At 59.7% G+C, this 16,831-nt stretch overlaps 1 protein-coding gene across 3 annotated transcripts in view; it reads left to right on the plus strand.

The window, feature by feature from the left end:
• ITPKB (inositol-trisphosphate 3-kinase B) overlaps nucleotides 1-16,032 on the plus strand; it is a 97,385-nt gene extending 81,353 nt beyond the window's left edge. For all 3 annotated transcript variants that reach the window (XM_067729581.1, XM_067729583.1, XM_067729582.1), the window contains exons 3-8: nucleotides 1,252-1,351; nucleotides 2,686-2,899; nucleotides 7,216-7,420; nucleotides 9,537-9,638; nucleotides 11,298-11,369; nucleotides 12,754-16,032. In XM_067729581.1, the coding sequence (XP_067585682.1) occupies nucleotides 1,252-1,351; nucleotides 2,686-2,899; nucleotides 7,216-7,420; nucleotides 9,537-9,638; nucleotides 11,298-11,369; nucleotides 12,754-12,969 (909 nt within the window). In that variant the 3' untranslated portion in view covers nucleotides 12,970-16,032. The remainder of the gene's footprint in view (nucleotides 1-1,251; nucleotides 1,352-2,685; nucleotides 2,900-7,215; nucleotides 7,421-9,536; nucleotides 9,639-11,297; nucleotides 11,370-12,753) is intronic.
• The last annotated feature ends 799 nt before the right edge of the window (nucleotides 16,033-16,831 follow it).

The raw sequence follows: 16,831 nt of genomic DNA on the forward strand, positions 1-16,831 counted from the left end.
CCAGCAGCTGGAGTCAGTCCAGCAACCCTCAGCGTGGCTGCTAGCGGACGCTGCAGGACAGAGAATGAGGACCCGCCTCTCCTGGGGTCCACTGTCCAGGCAGGACCACTTCTCACCTCCCTCTTCTGTAGAATTCCCAGCTTCTCCTTCCCAGCGCAGAGCCTTGGGGGTTTACTGTCTGGTTTTGTTCTCAGGAGCTTGAAATGCTTCACTTCTCATCACTCCCTTCAGGGGCTCATGTCTGGGGACACTTGATCTTCATGTCTACAGCCCGTTCTTATTAAAGTAACTTAGGGATATTTTTATAGAGAGAAATGTTTATAGCTGGGGATAAAAAGGATTTTCTTTAAAGTAGTCATATAGGTGAAGGTTTAAACGCGGCTTTATCACTTGCTTGTCTGAGGCTTGGGTTCTGCAAATGGAAATAATGATTACCTTGCATCCTTGCTGTGAAAATAAAATAAGAAGGTGCTCAATAAATGTTAGTTCTCCTTTCTGTCCAAGGAGCCCCTCCTACACACACACACACACACACACACACACACACACACACAGAGTTTTTACTTAAGAAATGTCTTGAGAAGGAGAAGTGCAGTGGAGAGAGAGTCCTGCGGGCTGGCTCACCCCTGTGTGCACCAAAGCCTTGGAGGCTCTGCTGTCCCCGGGGAGTTCCCTTTAAAGTCTCCTCAAACCTCTCACAGGCAAGAGGTGCCTCTGCTGGCATCGCATCTGCAAGTGCAGTAGGAGGTGACACGCTGCAGCTGGGTGATCGTGGCCTCTCTGGTCTTCCTCTGAGGGGCCCTTGCTGTTGGGATGCAAGAGGTCATTTTCCAGAGTCCTAGAGTGTCCGCTGATCCAAAGAGCATGGGGGACCAGCTGTCCATCCCTCACTAGACAGATGAGGAAACTGAGAGGGGACACAAAGAAAGGCAGTGCGGGTTTAGCTGTCCCCTGATGGGGAAGTGGCGTGGGATGGGGTCAGCCCTGGATGGAGAACGCTCTGTCCTTCCCTTCCTCTGTTCCCAGAGCCTGTCAGATCCTTGTCCCTTTGATTCTGGGTGTTTTGCTCAGCCTGTTTGTAGCATGGGACAAAGCCCATAGATGCATGCCACGTAGTTGATGGAGGTGAAGTCCTCAGACTCACCTCTTGTCCTGTGCCACAGGCAGGGGGTTCCCTGGTTTTGAATTCATCCTAACCAGAAAGTAGTAGTTGTGTTTCTAATGTAGAGCTTTTCGTTTGCTTGTTTCTAGAGCAAATCATGGAGGAAAATAAAAAACATGGTGCATTGGTCTCCCTTTGTCATGTCCTTCAAGAAGAAGTACCCCTGGATCCAGCTGGCAGGACACGCAGGTAGCCACAGCTCTCCCGGACTTTCTGACAGGATGTCCGGCTCTCTGGGGAGGCGTCCAGCGCGTGTGGGGGACGGGCCTGGCCCTGGATGCTCCTGGGGATGAAGCATCTGAACAGGTGCTCCCCGAGAGGCTTCGTGGTCTGCAGTCGCAGGCGTACTTGAGAGACGGGCCTTAACACTGCCTCAAAAATGCACATGGACACCCGCCCTCTCCACAGTCTGTGCCACCTCTCCACAAATCACACACATTCCCCCCTCAGTCTCTCTGTCTCTTTCAATCTCTTTCTTTCAATCTCTCTTCCATTTTAACTCAATAAAACAGTTGAAGTCATCAGTCTTTATAGCTTGCCTGCCATTTGTCACCTGGGACAAAGAGACAAAGCTAAGTGTTTCCCTGAGTGCCTGTTGTATCCCCTCATCAGGGTGCTCCTCTGGGTGACAATACGTATGTAGATATAGTGTCAGCCCCGAAGGAGCTCGTAGCTGGTGGGAGAGGCAGGCAGGTCGCCCCAAGAGTGTTAAGACGTAGTGGAGTACCGGCTGCAGTGGCCATGCCCTGGGCTAGCCATGAGGTCTCCAGGTGGCCCCTCAGTGACAGGGGACGATGTCTAGAGCTGTCTAGCCCACCATGGTGGTCCTTTGGTGGGCATCGTCCCCAGGGGACAATTCAGTGGCCGCCCGTGGATTTCAGGCCAGCACAGGGTCTGACATTTTTTTTTACACCCTTAACCACGTTGGCCCAGACCCCAAGGCAGGTGGATGGACACCCTTCCTCAATACTTACCTGAGGGTGTGGCGCAGAAGGAACACCACCCAGCCCTGCAGAGCCTTGGACCGCGGCTTCTCAGCTGGTCTCCCTCTCCTGGCGCTAAATCCGGTTCTATCAAGGCTTCTCCTCCACTGAGACCGGAGACACTTTCGTGGCTGGGAAGCAAGGTCGATGGTGGGGTTGGGAGGTGGTAGTCGCACAGAGAGGGGTGAATAGGTCCTGACACAGACCTCTCACTTCGTCTTGCTCACCCTCCAGTGGTGAGCACTGGTGTACTTCCATCTTCAGAGGAGGAGCCTGGGGTCTGGGAAGTCCAGGAGCCACCGTCAGGGCACGGGGCGTGGCCGGGGCGGGGCGGGGACTGGGACTTGCACCCACTCCGCTTAAAGGGCTCGGTCCACCAGTGGAGACCTGGGCACACCTTCAGCCCCGTGCTTGGCAAGCTCCACAGCATCCCCGAGCGGCCCGGGCCCTGTGACGGAGGGCGTGTCTGGCAGGGGCGGGGGTCAGAGCGGGGAGGGCTCAGGCTGGGGACCCAGGGCCTCCTCCCACCTTGCTGTGCAGGGAGCTTCAAGGCGGCTGCCAATGGCAGGATTCTGAAGAAGCACTGTGAGTCGGAGCAGCGCTGCCTGGACCGGCTGATGGCCGACGTGCTGAGACCCTACGTGCCTGCCTACCACGGGGACGTGGTGAAGGACGGGGAGCGCTACAACCAGATGGACGACCTGCTGGCCGACTTCGACTCGCCGTGCGTGATGGACTGCAAGATGGGCGTCAGGTGAGCCAGGCTCCTCAGATGGGGCACACCCGCCCCTCAGCCCCCAGCTGGCCGGGCGGCAGATACCAGGCATGGCATTCCAGGCTTCCAGGAGGCCGGGCTTTCTGGGCTGTCCCTGAGGCCTCATGTGGGCCAGGGGTCTGGCTGGACCCCGCTCTGGTCATCTCACATATGTGCTGGCTTTGCTCAGGACGGCCCCCTCCCTTCTCTGGTGAGCCAGGGGCCGGCGGGGGAGGGGCCGGTAGCCGGTAGCCGGTGGGACCAGAAAGGGGACCTGGTGGATGCGGAGCCTCCCCAGGGAGAGGGCAGAGAGAGCTGCCCATCTGGTCAGGTGGGATTGCTGGGGAGAGCAGGGGGCGACTTCCCGTTAATGTGGGCTGCGAGGGGGAGACTGGAGTAGAGGCTGTTCTCATCCCACCCTCCCCCGCCCCCCGCCCCCCAACACCGGGCCAAAGAGGCAGCCGGTTAGCAGATTGTGTTGATTTGCCAAAAGAGACTCGCGCCTGTCATAAGGGTGCAGTGGAGGAGAGAGGGGTGCGAGAGGCCCTGACAAGTCACCAGCTTGCCGCCTTCTGGACTGGGGCTGGCGGTGACCCCAGCCCAGTAGCTGCGTGGTCCAGGGCACAGGGCCAGATGGGTATGTGGTCATGTGTGTGGAAATGGGTGTGTTCCCCCCACCACCACCAGGCTCCGCCCAGAGAAGACCCGGGAGGGAAGGAGGCGGGAGGAGTGGGCTGGAGAAGACAGGATGGGGGGCAGAGCCAGGAGGACCCGAGCCCCAGGCGCCTGTGCTCTGGACCCTGCTTTGGCAGCAGGGTTTTCTCATCTCCTCTCAAACTCTGACCATTCCGTCTCAGGAGTCGTGGAGTAGGTCCTCCCTGGCGGGTCAGCGGGTGGTGAAGTCCTCTGAAGCCTCAGAGAGCCGCCGACTGCAGGTGCCCAGACGGGACGGCCAGGCGCGGGCCTCCTCCATCCGGCCCGCCGCTCTCCGGGGAGACCAGGCTCCGAGACGCAGAGCTCACAGCTGGAGCCTGCGTTTACCTTGGATGGTTTAAGCGGTTTTATTTCTTATAAGAGGAGTTTGAGAAAGGGGTATGTGTGTGTGTGTGTGTGTGTGTGTGTGTGTGTGTGTGTGTGTGTGCGCGCGCGCGCGCGCGCCCACAGGAAAGAAGCCAAGCCAGTCGGTTTTCCTTCCTTCCTCGTTCCTCCTGGGAATTGTGTCGTAAAATCAGACCCTGACCCTGCAGGCGGACCCGCTGTGTTCCCTTGGCTTGGCCCCGAGGGCAGGGACGAAGGGGTGGGGAAGTAGAGACCCCACTCTCTGCGCTGTCCCCAGCCTCTCCCTCCCTCCATCCAGGGGTCTCACCATCTCCAGCCCACAGGGAGAAGACAGAATGTCCCTCCAGCCACCCCTCGGCCACTGCCCTCCCCAGAGTCTTATTTCTGTCCCTGGAAGGCCTTCCCGTGGTGCAGCAGGATGTGCCCTCTCAGGGGGCGACACATAAATATTCTGATCGGTATTCACTCAGACCAGGGCCAGAAAAAGTACACCCTGTGGGTGGAACGTGTGGCCAGTCCTAAAAGGCTGCCGGGGTGCCTGTCTGTTCCCTGGGAGGCTGCTGGGGACAGGAGCCCCCTCTCTTACCAAGGCTGCCCCATCCCCCTGCTGCCTGGAGCTTCTGTCCCACTGCACCCAGGGCTCTCAGGAGAGACCCAGAGTGACCAGCAAGCCTGGGACGTGTTTAACCCAGTCCTGGGCAGGGCCGCCTGGAGGCTGAGGGAGGACGTGTGTGAGGATCCCCTACGGAGGGGAGGAGTAGGTCTCCCCAGGACCAGTCCCACCCCAGCACCCCCTTCCCTGTCTCACGGGTCCTGAGGACGGGGTGTAGGCCCTTCTGTGCTCCGAGCGCTGGGTGTTCCTTACAGCCGCCCTGGCGGATGGGCCACCATCCAGTCTGAGCAGTCCCTTTGACACCAGAGGCTAAGGGACTCCCCGGGGCCACGCAGCCACACAGCCTGCCTCTACACCAGGGCTCTGACTACCAGGTCGAGCCTGGGCTGCAGCTCGGCACTCCCCAAGGGTTCTGTGCTTGCCAGAGGGAGGAGGCCACAGCCCAGGGCCACCACCAGCCCTGAGTCCGGGGCATGAGAGGTTGAGGCTTGTCACAGACTTGTCACAGTGGTGGAAGGGCTGGCTGGTCAGCAGACCCAGCCATGGTGAGGCCTGAGGGAAAGGTGATGCAGCCACCCGTAGTGTCCTAACGAGGGGTGTCTGGGGACCCCGGTTCCACATGGACATGAGCTCACGTTGCTCTAGGGCGTTTTCTTAGGTTTGACCCCGTATCTCTTGTGTGTCACGTAGCCTGCCGTGGAGAATCAGGAGTGTCTTCCCGACCTCTGGACCAGGGCTGGCAGGTGGAGACCAGAGCTGTCTGTAGCACCTGTGCCCTGGTGGGAAGCAGGCTGGAGAGAGCGTGGTGGGAAGTGGATGGCTTTGGTGTGTCACCTGTTGGCTCCCCATGGGCTGGCCGACCTTCCTGCTGGGGTGGGCAAGGTGGGCCGGGCCACCAGGGTTGGGGAGGCTTTGCAGCTCACCTCCCGGTGGATCCCTGACCCCACCACCAGGCTCGTGACCCCTGTGGGCATCTCTGCCCGGCCCTTTTCCTCTCCCAGAGGGCGAGCAACTCTGCCCAGACTGCGCCGCACGGGCCCTTTCTGGAGCAAGCCCCGTGTGGAAAGGGATTTGACGGTGAGGGCTGCCTCCTGCTTACGGAACTACTGAGAAGTCTCTGCAGAAGTGCAGCACCCATCCACCCGCAGGCCCTGCAGCACGCTCAGGAGCACTGGGGATGGCAAACCCTTTGCCCACCACACAGCACACACACACAAATACACACACGGGCCAGCATGACACAAGTCCATGCGAAAGCAGCCTGCCTCGCAGCTCTGCACTGTCGCGCTATCGGCACTGACCGGGCTCTGCACGCGGTCGTGTTCGTACATGCGCGTGTGCGTGCGTGGGCGTGCCTACAGTAGTGCGTGCATGCGTGCATGTGTGTGTGTGTGTGTGTGTGTGCGTGTGTACGTGTGCAGGGGCGCAACCAAGGACAGAACCTCCGTATGGTCTGCATCACCCGCTGGAAGGTCCTAAACGACCAGACCCAAGTTCACCACCAAGGATTTGCTTTTTTCTTGAAAGAGTTGCTACAGTGGTTCTGGAAACTTATCTTTTAAAGGATTTGACCAGTCTGTCCTGGGTCCCAAGCCAGCAGGTTAGAGGTATGGTGGGAAGTGGTAGAGCAAGGCCCCGGGGACAGATGGAGAGTGGAGGCTGGGCCTGCTGTCACAGGCCGCCGTGTGGGCAACGCCCACGCACACAGGCCCAGGGAGAAGACTTCCCTCCACTCAACTGACGTTGCGGATTCCTGTTTCAGGAAGGGTCACGGGCAGCCGCTGAGCCCACTGTGGGGGAGAAGGGGAGCTTCAAATAGAAGCAGGGAGGAGGGTAGGCGTCTGTGATGTGCAGCAGGGGTGACTCACCCCGTTGGCGAAGGGGGCCAGGGAGGCAGCCTGGGGCCGGGAAGCCGGTCTCGGGCTGCCCAGATCCTGTACTGTCCCCAGTCCTGTTACCTCTGCCAGTTCCTAGGGGACCCTACCAGCCCGTGCGGAGGCCAGGGCGGTGAACAGTTTACTTGGCCACGTTGTCTTGAGGCCTGGGGTCCGAGGGGCAGGAAGAGCCCAGCACGTCTCTGTGGTAGAAGAAGAGCCCCGAGGCTTTGCCTCGCATCACGGGCTTCTCCCTCCAGCACTGGGGCCCCTTCAGAGGCCGCCTTCTGGCCTGAAGGTGCCCCCTCTTCGGAGAGAGCCCTTAGGCTGCCGGGGCACCAGGGAGATGTGGACGAAACGCACTCCGCGACTCACACAGGTGCTGGCTTACGAAGCCCTCGCCTCGTGGAAGGCAGCCGGGGGGACAGCTGGATCCTGGGGGGACCCGCCCTCAGCCCCCTGCGCCACCCTCACGCCAGCAGGACGAGCCGCCAAGCTGCCCCTCTTCCTCGCTCCTCTGCTGGTCCTGTGAGGTGCCCAGAAGGAAGAGCTCCTTGGGCTTTGTCGGGCCTTCCCAGAGCCCTTGGAACAAAGCTGCTCGCATTAGGCAAGGCTGGCCCGTGCTCGGTCGACAGCCAGGCCCAGCGCAAGCAGATGTGCGCCTGTCCGGGACGAGGCTGACTTGGCTAAGCTGACTGCAGCCCTCGGGCAAGGCACCAGTGGGCCGCGCTCCGGCCACTGGCCCTCACGTGGCTTCCCCTCCCTCCCAGGACCTACCTGGAGGAGGAACTCACCAAGGCCCGGAAGAAGCCCAGCCTCCGGAAGGACATGTACCAGAAGATGATAGAGGTGGACCCAGAGGCCCCTACCGAGGAGGAGAAAGCCCAGCGGGCTGTGACCAAGCCGCGGTACATGCAGTGGAGGGAGACCATCAGCTCCACGGCCACCCTCGGGTTCAGGATCGAGGGCATCAAGGTGAGGACAGCCTGCGGTGGCCTGAGGCTGCCTGAGCCGCCCCGCTCCTGGGTGGGGAAGCGACTGGGTCCTGGGGCTCCAGCAGCGTTCACCCAGCGGTCCTGGATGCTCTCAAGACCCTACGGAGGCTGTAAGATTCCTCCCCATATGGGCCCAGGGCATGGGCAGCCGGCCCCAGGGACAGACATCTGGGGAAACTGGCCTGCTCCTTGGTCTGGGTCCGGGTGGGATGGCCACGTAGGGGGCTGGGGCCTCGGAGCAGGGCTGGCTTCTAGCCCCACCCAGCGTTGAGCCCTCCGCCGAGGGCCCTACATCTAGCCCAGACCATGCCCAGCACAGAACCCCACCCACCCAGGAGGCGGCTTGCCGCGTGCCAGTGCCGGGAGCTGGCTCCTTCTGCCCAGGGCCCGAAAATTGGGACTGGCAGTGAGATACAGCCAAGGGAGGGAGCGCGCCGGCTGCCTCTGACGTCCGAGCCATCTGCCTGGGAGGCAGAACGAGGCGCTGCTCCTCCGGTCACCAAGCCCCTCTGGGGAGGCTGTACCGAGGCCACCCCCAGGGTCGGGGCCGCCTCAGTGTCTTTTCTTTCCTCTCACTCTCCCGGGAAGGGCCTGAGAACACTCTCCCTAGACCCAGGCTCCCACACGCCTCCTTTGCTGCTAGATGTGAGAGCCTCTGCTCAGACACACGCTTCACCCCAAGGAGCGGGGCTGTGAGGCGCTGGCCCCTCGGTCTCGGGCAGCCGTCCCTCTCAAGCAGAGGACAGTCCGATCATACTCGGGTTTCTGTTCTCTGCCCATTCTTGGCCCACGTTGGCCAGCCCTCGAGTCAGAGTAGGGCAGCGGGGAGCCCTGACTCACGAGCGAGAGAAGCCAGGACAGCCTCCTTGCCGATGGCATTGGCTGGAAGTTCCTGCGGGGCAGTGCCTGGCTGCCGATGGTTTCGAGTGGGGCAAAGTTTTCGCCTTCTCCTGTGACAGCTGCTTTACGACCTCCAGGCTGAGAAAGCCATCTGCCCCTCCCCTGTCTTCTGAAATCAGCTTTTGCTGTATTTTTGGATCCAGTGGGAGAGTAAATTATACGCTCATCCTCTTCCTCTTAAGGCTCCTTTCCTTTCTGTATCTGTTTGAAACAGTCTGCTTTCCCCTTGACCTCTCTCTCCGTCTCTCGCTGGATCTCCTGGTCTCTGTCCACTGTCCAGCTGCAGGAACGGCCGACAGCCCATCTTCTCGGGCTGCGGGCCACCAGCTCCGAAAGAAGCCAGCTGCCTTCACCAGCACACCCCCGCCTCCCCCGTCCCTGGTCCAGGAAAGGCCCTGCAGAGACCCCTGTGGGGAAGGCCCAGCCCTCGGCTTTCTCCCTCTGCCCAGGGTCCTGCCTGTTCTTGCAGAGGCAGCGATAGCGCGCAGCGACAGCGCTCAGCGCCACCCTGGTGGTGCACAGATGCACGTCTGGGGGCCTAGTAGAGCCAGCCTTTCTCACCCTTTGATCTTAAAGAACAGCTTTCCTCGTAGAGATGCTGAGCCCCACGTGCTGCCTGAACAGCCTGGAACAGACGTAGTACTGGGCTCAGGAAATGGAGCCATTCCGTGCGCTGGGTGGGGAAGGGAGCGGGATGGGCTGTGTTTTATCCTCGCTTTCAGGGAGCCTAAGTAAGAGACCTTCCATTACAAGGGAATCGAGCTGAGCTTGGGGCGAGGAACGCCTCTCTCCTGTGGTGAGGGAGGGTGTCCCTGGGCAGCAGGGACCTTCAGGCACCCCGGTTCCAGGGACGTGGCCCCTCGTGGAAGCAGAGGCCCATGCATCTCCCTCAGCCCCCAGTTGCTCACACTCAGGACCCCCAGGATGGACGTGCGGGCCCCGCAGCCTCGCTCCTCCAGTCTTGGTCCAAGCGCCCCTCGGGCCTCCGGGCCTCCCTAATGCCGTTTACTCTGCCTGGGATGCTGGTGCCACCTGCTTTGTTCTCCTCAGCGAGGGCGCAGGACAGGCTCCCCCGTGCCGTGCGGTCGGATTGACCACGCGGCGCCTGCCTCCTTGTGCCCCGTGTAGGCACCTGGCTGCCCGGGGGTCAGCCTGGGGCTCGTGGCTCTGAGGCACTGTGTCATTCTCCTTCTCAGAAAGAAGATGGCTCCGTGAACCGGGACTTCAAGAAGACCAAAACGAGGGAGCAGGTGATTGAGGCCTTCAGAGAATTCACTAAAGGAAACCGGAACATCCTGGTGAGTTGGGTGCCCCCTGTGAAGGGGTCGGGCCGTGTGGTCTCCGGGCAGGGGTAGCTGCATCCCCTCTGGAGGTTCTTGCCCAGCCCGAGACGGAACCGAGGTTCCCACACAGAAAACCCTGGCCCCAAGCTTCTGCTTGGAAGGTGAAGAGGGAGGTGGTGTGGTTGTCAGCCCGTCCAGCGGGTGAACACGCACTCACTCTTTCCCTTAGCCAGCAGCTCAGCTCCCAAAAACGTCTCCATCCCCTTCAGAGCAACCCTTTCCGATGCCCGTATTCCTCTAAGGCCAAGTATTGTGCCAAGTGCTCATCAAACCCTCGTAGCAGCCCTCTGCCGCGGGTTGGCATCCTTGTCCCCATTTTACAGATGAGGAGACTGAGAGGTCAAGGGCACACAGCTAGGAAAGGGGGAGCTGGAGCTCACACCCAGGTGGGCCGGCAGCCTGCTGGTCCCTGCGCTTCTAGGCCTGGCTGGGCCTCCGCCAGGCTGAGACTGAGTGAGGGAGGTGTGTGGGCGTTGCGGGGCGAGGTGCCACGTCACCCTCCCCAGCCAGAACTGATGGGCTCTCTGAGCCTGGAGGTGTGGGTGGCAGAAGTTCACGACAAAGTGACTTCATTCGCCGCAGGCAGGCTGCTGGACAGAGGCTCTGAGCACTGAGATCAGCTGAGGTAGGGTGTATTGAGTCCCCACACCCCAAGGACAGGGCGCCCTGTGACAATCAGAGACCTGGGTACCCCAGGGACCTGAGCCCTGGAGCCCCTGTGAGAGGCACCTTCCCCTGCACAGGCTCCCGGGATGCTGAGTGGGGAGGGCTGGACCCAGACAGCCTTTCTCCAAGGAGACTCAGCACTGGCTGGAACTGGGGAGTTTCCCTACCCCCCTTTTCCAGCTGGGAGACTTCGCTTGGCCCATGGTAAGAGCTGAGGCTTCAGTCACGGGGCAGGCACCCCAACTCTTCCATAGCTGGAGCCTCTGGACGCCGGGTCAGCGGCCGGGGAGGATTCCGGCTCCTCAGCAGAGTTTGCCACAGAACGCGCGCTGCCTGCGCCCGGACGAGAGGGGTTATTCCTGGTCCTGAGCCCCAGGCTGGCGCTGCTTCAAATGGGCATCAAGGGACCCTATGAGCCTGTGTGCGACAGGCTTCCCTCGCAGCCCCTGGGGAGGGCGGGCACCCCCAGGGCCAGCGCAGCTCTGTGGAGAGGCCACTGGCAGAGATATTTGTGGCTCTGGCTCTCGTATTCTGTCCTTTTCAGGAGTTCAGGGCACTGAAGTTTGTATCAGGAAGACAAGCACCATGGCAACCGGGCTCTCTGGGTGCTGCCTCCACACTGCTGGCGTTCCAGGATAGACTTAACCCCCGTGCGAGGGGCTCCTGGAGGCCTCCGGGCTGTTCGGGAACTGTCCCCCGCTCCCCCGTCCCCAAACCGCGCCTCCTGTCACAAAGCAGTGTGTAGTGGGGGGAGTGTGGGACCAGGGCCCCAGCTGCTCCGCCTTCTTTGGGCCTCAGTTTCTTCATTTCTAGATGAGGAGGTTGGAATAAGCAGGGTGTAAGGCCCTCTCACGCTGACGCTCAGAGACTCTAATGGGCCAATTAGCACCTAAAATCCACCTCCCACGCCCACGTGTTTAAAAATCTGGTCATCTTTTCTGTTCCCAGATCGCCTACCGGGACCGGCTGAAGGACATTCGGGCCACCCTGGAAGTCTCTCCCTTCTTCATGTGCCATGAGGTAGGTGTGTGGGGCTTTGTCCTCGGGGACAGAGAGCCGTGTTCCGTGTGGCTGGCCACGACCCCTGGGCACGCCCGCCTGAGCTGTGCGCCTGACCCCCGTGCTAGCAGACCTGCTTGCTCCTAGACGGGCCGCCCATAAGGAAGGAGTGGGGCATACGGAGGGCCGGCTCGGCCTGGCTCTGCCCTGTGTAGCTGCACTGGGTCCGGCCATCCTGGAAATGCCCTCTTCTCCCTTTGTCCTCACTGAAGCCCAGCGTCCCTGGGTCCTTGGCTTCTCCTGGGGTCTCTCTGTCTTCTTAGCTTTGTGCAGCCGGCAGAGCTTCCTCCAGCTGGCCTGCTTTCTCTGGAGGACAGCCTGGGGCCGAGGCTGAAAGGACCTGAGGCCGAAGAGCCGCCCATGACCTCCTGCGTGGACGGAAGGACCCGCGGCTGCCCACTTGGCAGCCCCAGCCTTCGTCTCACGGCTCTGCCCCCCCCTTCTTCAGCACTTTGCTGTTACTTCCTGAAAAACTGTTTTGCTGTACTCTTTCTGGAGTTTCACTTGGAAACTTCAGGTCCAGACCGAGGCCAAATGAGCTGGGGCTTCTGCTTTTTTCCATCTGGGAAGAGAAAGCCCCCTTCTCTGAGCTCAGCACGTCCAGGGGGTCTTCCCTGCCCTGGCCGGGGCCCTGGGAGCTAGAATGACACTTCAGCGCCTTGCCACACCTCCACGTCTCCTTCGGGCCTCACACAGGTGACCCAGGGGGTCGGAGGGTGTGTTCATATTTGGGAAGGCGCCTTACCCCGCGCAGGTGCTCTGACCACAGCAGGGAGGGTGCCCGCTGTCCCTGGCAGAGACCGTGAGCAAAGACCAGCCTCAGAAGCCCTGTCTGCCCAGGACTTGCAGCAGGTGTGCTCCCGGGCTGGGAGTGACCTGAGCCTGGCGGTCCGCCGTCCCCGAGGGGCTGTGAGTGCCTTGGGACAGGGTCCTTTCCGGTCTCCCCACAGACGGGCATGTGGCATCTCCTTGGCATCTCCCCCTCGGGCAGTTGGGTAGCACTCAGAGGTGCTGAGGGATGGGTTAGCTGTGGTCTAGAAATAGAGGAAAGTGTGCAGGTTGGGACTGGGGGATGGAGACGGGGTCTGTCGTCCTGGACATTCCTCCCTGGCAGTGTGGGCCGTCATTGTTCTGGGTCCCATGTCCCCCGTCCAAGGCGTGGCCACTCGGGCAGGCTCTGCCGCTCAGGTGAGAATGGGGAACAGAGCCCATCGGCTGAGCAAAGCTCGCTCCACTTCCCTGAGGTCTCAGGCTTTTCCAAGCCCCCCTAAGGTGCCGGCTTGTTGTCTGGAGGGCAGGGCGGGGCCCCAGCCCTTCCCCGCCTCACCCGCCTACTCCCCTCCAGGTCATCGGCAGCTCCCTCCTCTTCATCCACGACAAGAAGGAACAGGCCAAGGTGTGGATGATCGACTTTGGGAAAACCACGCCCCTGCCCGAGGGCCAGACCCTGCAGCACGACATCCCGTGGCAGGAAGGGAACCGGGAGGACGGCTACCTGTCGGGTCTGAACAACCTCGTCGACATCCTGACGGAAATGTGCCCGGGCGCCCCCCTCTCCTGAGGCCACCCTCCGCCCCACCTCGTCGCCACCCTGGCGTCTTCTCCCCCTTGCTTCCCTTCTCCTTCTGAATTTTTCCTTCACTTCCACCTGGGTGCAAGCCCTAGAACTGACCCTCCCGAACGGCACTACAAGACACTTTGTAGACGAGATGAGATTTTCTAGTTACTGCCTGATTGAAGGGTTTGGAGCTGGGGCTTCCGTTTTGCTTTCTCAATAGGATCTCCTACTGGCAGAGAAATGCCCAAACCCAGGCTTGGCCGCCTGCAGGGAGGTCAGTAGGGTTTAAACCTGGAGGGAGGTTCAGGTAGCCGTGGGGTTCCTGGCTCCAGCTAACAGAAGAGCCCCCCACCCCAAGCCTCTGGGCAGGTTACCTGTGGAGGCCTGCTGCCCCCTGGTGGCCAGCGCTATTGGCACCACTGTTAGGCACAGCCGGTTCCTGCCCCATCCTCTCAGCCTGGGGATGGGCTGGTGCTGTAAAAATAGGTGCCTGGTGCCAGGCTTTCTGGTATTTGGGGCACAAAACCACTGGGAACAGAATGTTGGCCATGAATAAAGTACCCTCTGCCTAGCAGCCTGGGGACTCCGAGAGATGCCGTGGTGGCCTTTGTAGGGCCGCTAAAGCAGAGACCCCATCCATCCGGTATTGAAACCCTCCAGCATTGGGACAGACCCAGGAGCCAGAAGTCCAGACCCAACCTGACTGTGCTGTCTGACACTGGCCTTCCCAGGAGGGGGCAGGCAGGAGCTGCGTTCTCCCGTCTGTGATTTTCGCCCATGAATTCAGAGGGACATTCTGCAACCCTGAGCTTCCAGGGATGCCACCCAACCCCCAGAGCCACTTATACCTGCCACTCCCCACCTTGCTGTGACAGGGTCCTCAGGGCTGGAGGGCAGTGGGCCAGGGCCCAGGCAGCCCCAGGGGAAAAAAGACAGAACCTGCCAAGGACATTCCTCTCCTGTCCCCTCACCTCCCAACTTCCTGGTGCCAGGTGGTCCACCTGCTGCACACCCAGGATGCTCATGAGGCCCAGGGTCCCCAGCAGTGATGGGGCAGAGCTCCAGGCCAGCGCTAAGCAGGGAGGAGGCAGGAAGCTGGCTTACTGCCATCATTCCCCCACCCCCCCCCCCCACCCCGCCCCCGAAATAAGTCTTAACGGCCTGAAGGGCTTAGACCCGCTTCCCAGATACGGTGTGAGCAGCTTCCAGAGTATGTGGAGGGTGCCAGGCATCTCTTCCTGGGATCTCTAGGTTGCTTGAAGATTCACAAGGAACCAACTATAAGCCTTATTTTAATTGTAAAGCAAGTAGGTCTACATTATTGAGAAGAATGTAAATTTGCATGAGTTGTAAAGAACAAAAGTCCAGCTCTTTGGCCATTTGGAGCTGGGCCCCAGGTGTTCACCTTTGCTGTCGGAGGTTGGACCCATTGCTCTGCAGGGAGCTGGTCCAGGGACACTTGGAGATGATGTGTCCCCAGGGGTGTGTGCCTGGAGGACCAATCCAGGGGGAAGCCTTCCTGGGCTGCCCCCTGTCACCGCAGGGTCTCTGGGGGAACTGTCAACTTGCCCACGTGACACGTTCGTTTCCCTTTTCATGCTGGGTGAGTGATGATTGGTGGGGGCAGAAGGTGGGACACGTGAGGATGCATAAGTACAGAGTTTAAAAATGGAAATCACTTTTGAACTTCCTGGCTCTTGTTCAAAACAGCAGTGAGCTCCCGTGTGGGCTGCCTTGCTAAAGGTCACACCCCCTCCCGGCTGAGCACGAGAGACCTTGTGACACCACATGACCCTAGAAGGCAGAAGCACCAAAGTCAGCCCGGGGTCTTGGGAGCTGTAGTCAGCTGGGTCAGAAGGGACCCCGGGGGTCTGGGCTGCTCCTGTCTGCAGGGAAGGGACAGCATTAATTCAGATGTAAAATTCTACGACTGTGGGCTGGCCAAGTTACCCTCATTCTATCTATGAAAAGAGTTTGCTAAAGCAAATTAATGCTATGAACAAAAATTACAGGGGACCAACTTAACCAATTTAAGAGAACAAACTTTCCAAGCACTTTAGGCAGGCACCAGTTGTTTGCAAACAATGTGCTAATATGCCAGTGACTTGTTCATTAAAGGAGGCCCATAGGGCCTCTTACTGGCGATCTTTTGCTTTGAGTTACAGTATATATGTGAATGGTAGAAAGTGGCATCTTTCTAGGGTTAATGCTATTAGGGGTTTGGGGGGTTTGTAGTTCCCATGCTAGTTCTCTTGCACACCTACTCTCTCTCTCAACCCATTCTCCCCTCTGTCCCCCCACTCCCTTGACCGAGCGGGATAGATGGATCCTGGAATGTGATTTCCCAGAACCCCTGCCCAGGCGGTCTGAAAACCTTCCCCAGCCAGCCTGGTCCAGGCAGGGACTCCCTGGATCCCGGCCGTGCAGGTGCCAGGAGGGTGGGACGTGGTGTGCACACCTGCGCACAGGTGAGTGGGCGCCCTTTCTGCCCTGTCCCCATGGGGCCCCGGGGCCCTTGGGGTTCAGCACTGCTCAGCAGTGGAGGGAGGTATCTCAACTGCTTGTCCCAGATGTGCCTTTAGTGTCATGTAAGAAGTTTTTAAGTTATATTTATTTTGTCGGGTTTTTTTAATTGCACAAAACACTAAGTCTGAGAGGCTGGATTCTGTTTCTCCTTTAAAGCTTTGCCTTCTTTCCGAACTTCCTTTCCCACCCAATGGAAAGAGCCGGATGCAGCCCTGGCCGTCCTCCCACCCTACCCCACCACCCTCCGCCATGGACTCTTTCCACGCTTCGCTGTATTTAGCTTTGAGTTTCTCTGCGTCTGGTCAACCCCCGTGTGTACATAACCCAGGCCGTTGCTTGGGAAGAAGCAGGGTGCTCACCCCCTGCCAGTGCCTTTTTCTGGAGGAGAGAACTCCCCTGAGCGTCCTCCTTCCTCCTGCACCCCTCTCCCTGCCACACCTTTGGAGAAAACTGAGCTGTTACAAACCCCCGCACAGTGCCTGGCAAACAGACTGCAGACGCTCTGTACCTTCCTGAATAAAGGCCCTGGAGACCACGGTGCTGGGTGCTGTCTGCGTGTGGTCCTTGTCACCCCAAGCCCTCCAGGAGTGTCTGGGGGTGAGGGGGTCTTTGGTAGCTGGAGGATCCAGTGGGGGCTATGACAACCCCCAGGGGTGGGGGTCAGATTTGGGTAATATTTTAATCTGCAAAGGATTTTAAACACTCTTCAAAACTGCTCTTTTCTGCTCTCTCCATGAAAACTTTTACATAGCAGCTCAGGGACGAAGCAACAAACTGCTCCCCACCTTCCCCACCCCGGGCTGGCCGAGCTGCCAGCAACTTTTGCTTATGGAGCTCTGTACGAGGCACTGGGTGCTTGCATCCGTAGTCCCCTTTGATCCCTGTATTAACTCCGTGACTAAGGCTGTGTAGTCTACAGATGCGGAAACTGAGGCTTAGAACAAACACCTTGACCTGGGTAATAAGTGGGAAGCAGGGATTCAGATCCAGAATGTGTCTGGTTTCAAAACCAGTTGTCTTCCTCCCTCCCTAGGGAGCATCTAGACGGCAGAGAGCTTGGCTTATCTTTACCCTGCATCCCAGGCGCTAAGCACTGGGCCTGGCACGTAGTAGCTGCCCGGCGAGGGTTTGATGGACTCATGAATGGCCGTGTGGCTGGGATGGCCAAGGAAGACAGCTGAGAACAGGAGCCCCTGCAGCACATCAAACGTTCTCCGTGCACTTGCCTTCAGGCCTCTCCAGCTCTGGATAGCTAGTGGCTTCATTTGCAGAACTCAGAATTCTGTATCTGGGGGCTGGTGCCTCCTTCCTTTACCATTCTGAAAAATTATAGGACAAA

The sequence above is a fragment of the Pseudorca crassidens genome, chromosome 2 (genome assembly GCF_039906515.1).
Source record: "Pseudorca crassidens isolate mPseCra1 chromosome 2, mPseCra1.hap1, whole genome shotgun sequence".
Lineage (NCBI taxonomy): Eukaryota > Metazoa > Chordata > Mammalia > Artiodactyla > Delphinidae > Pseudorca > Pseudorca crassidens.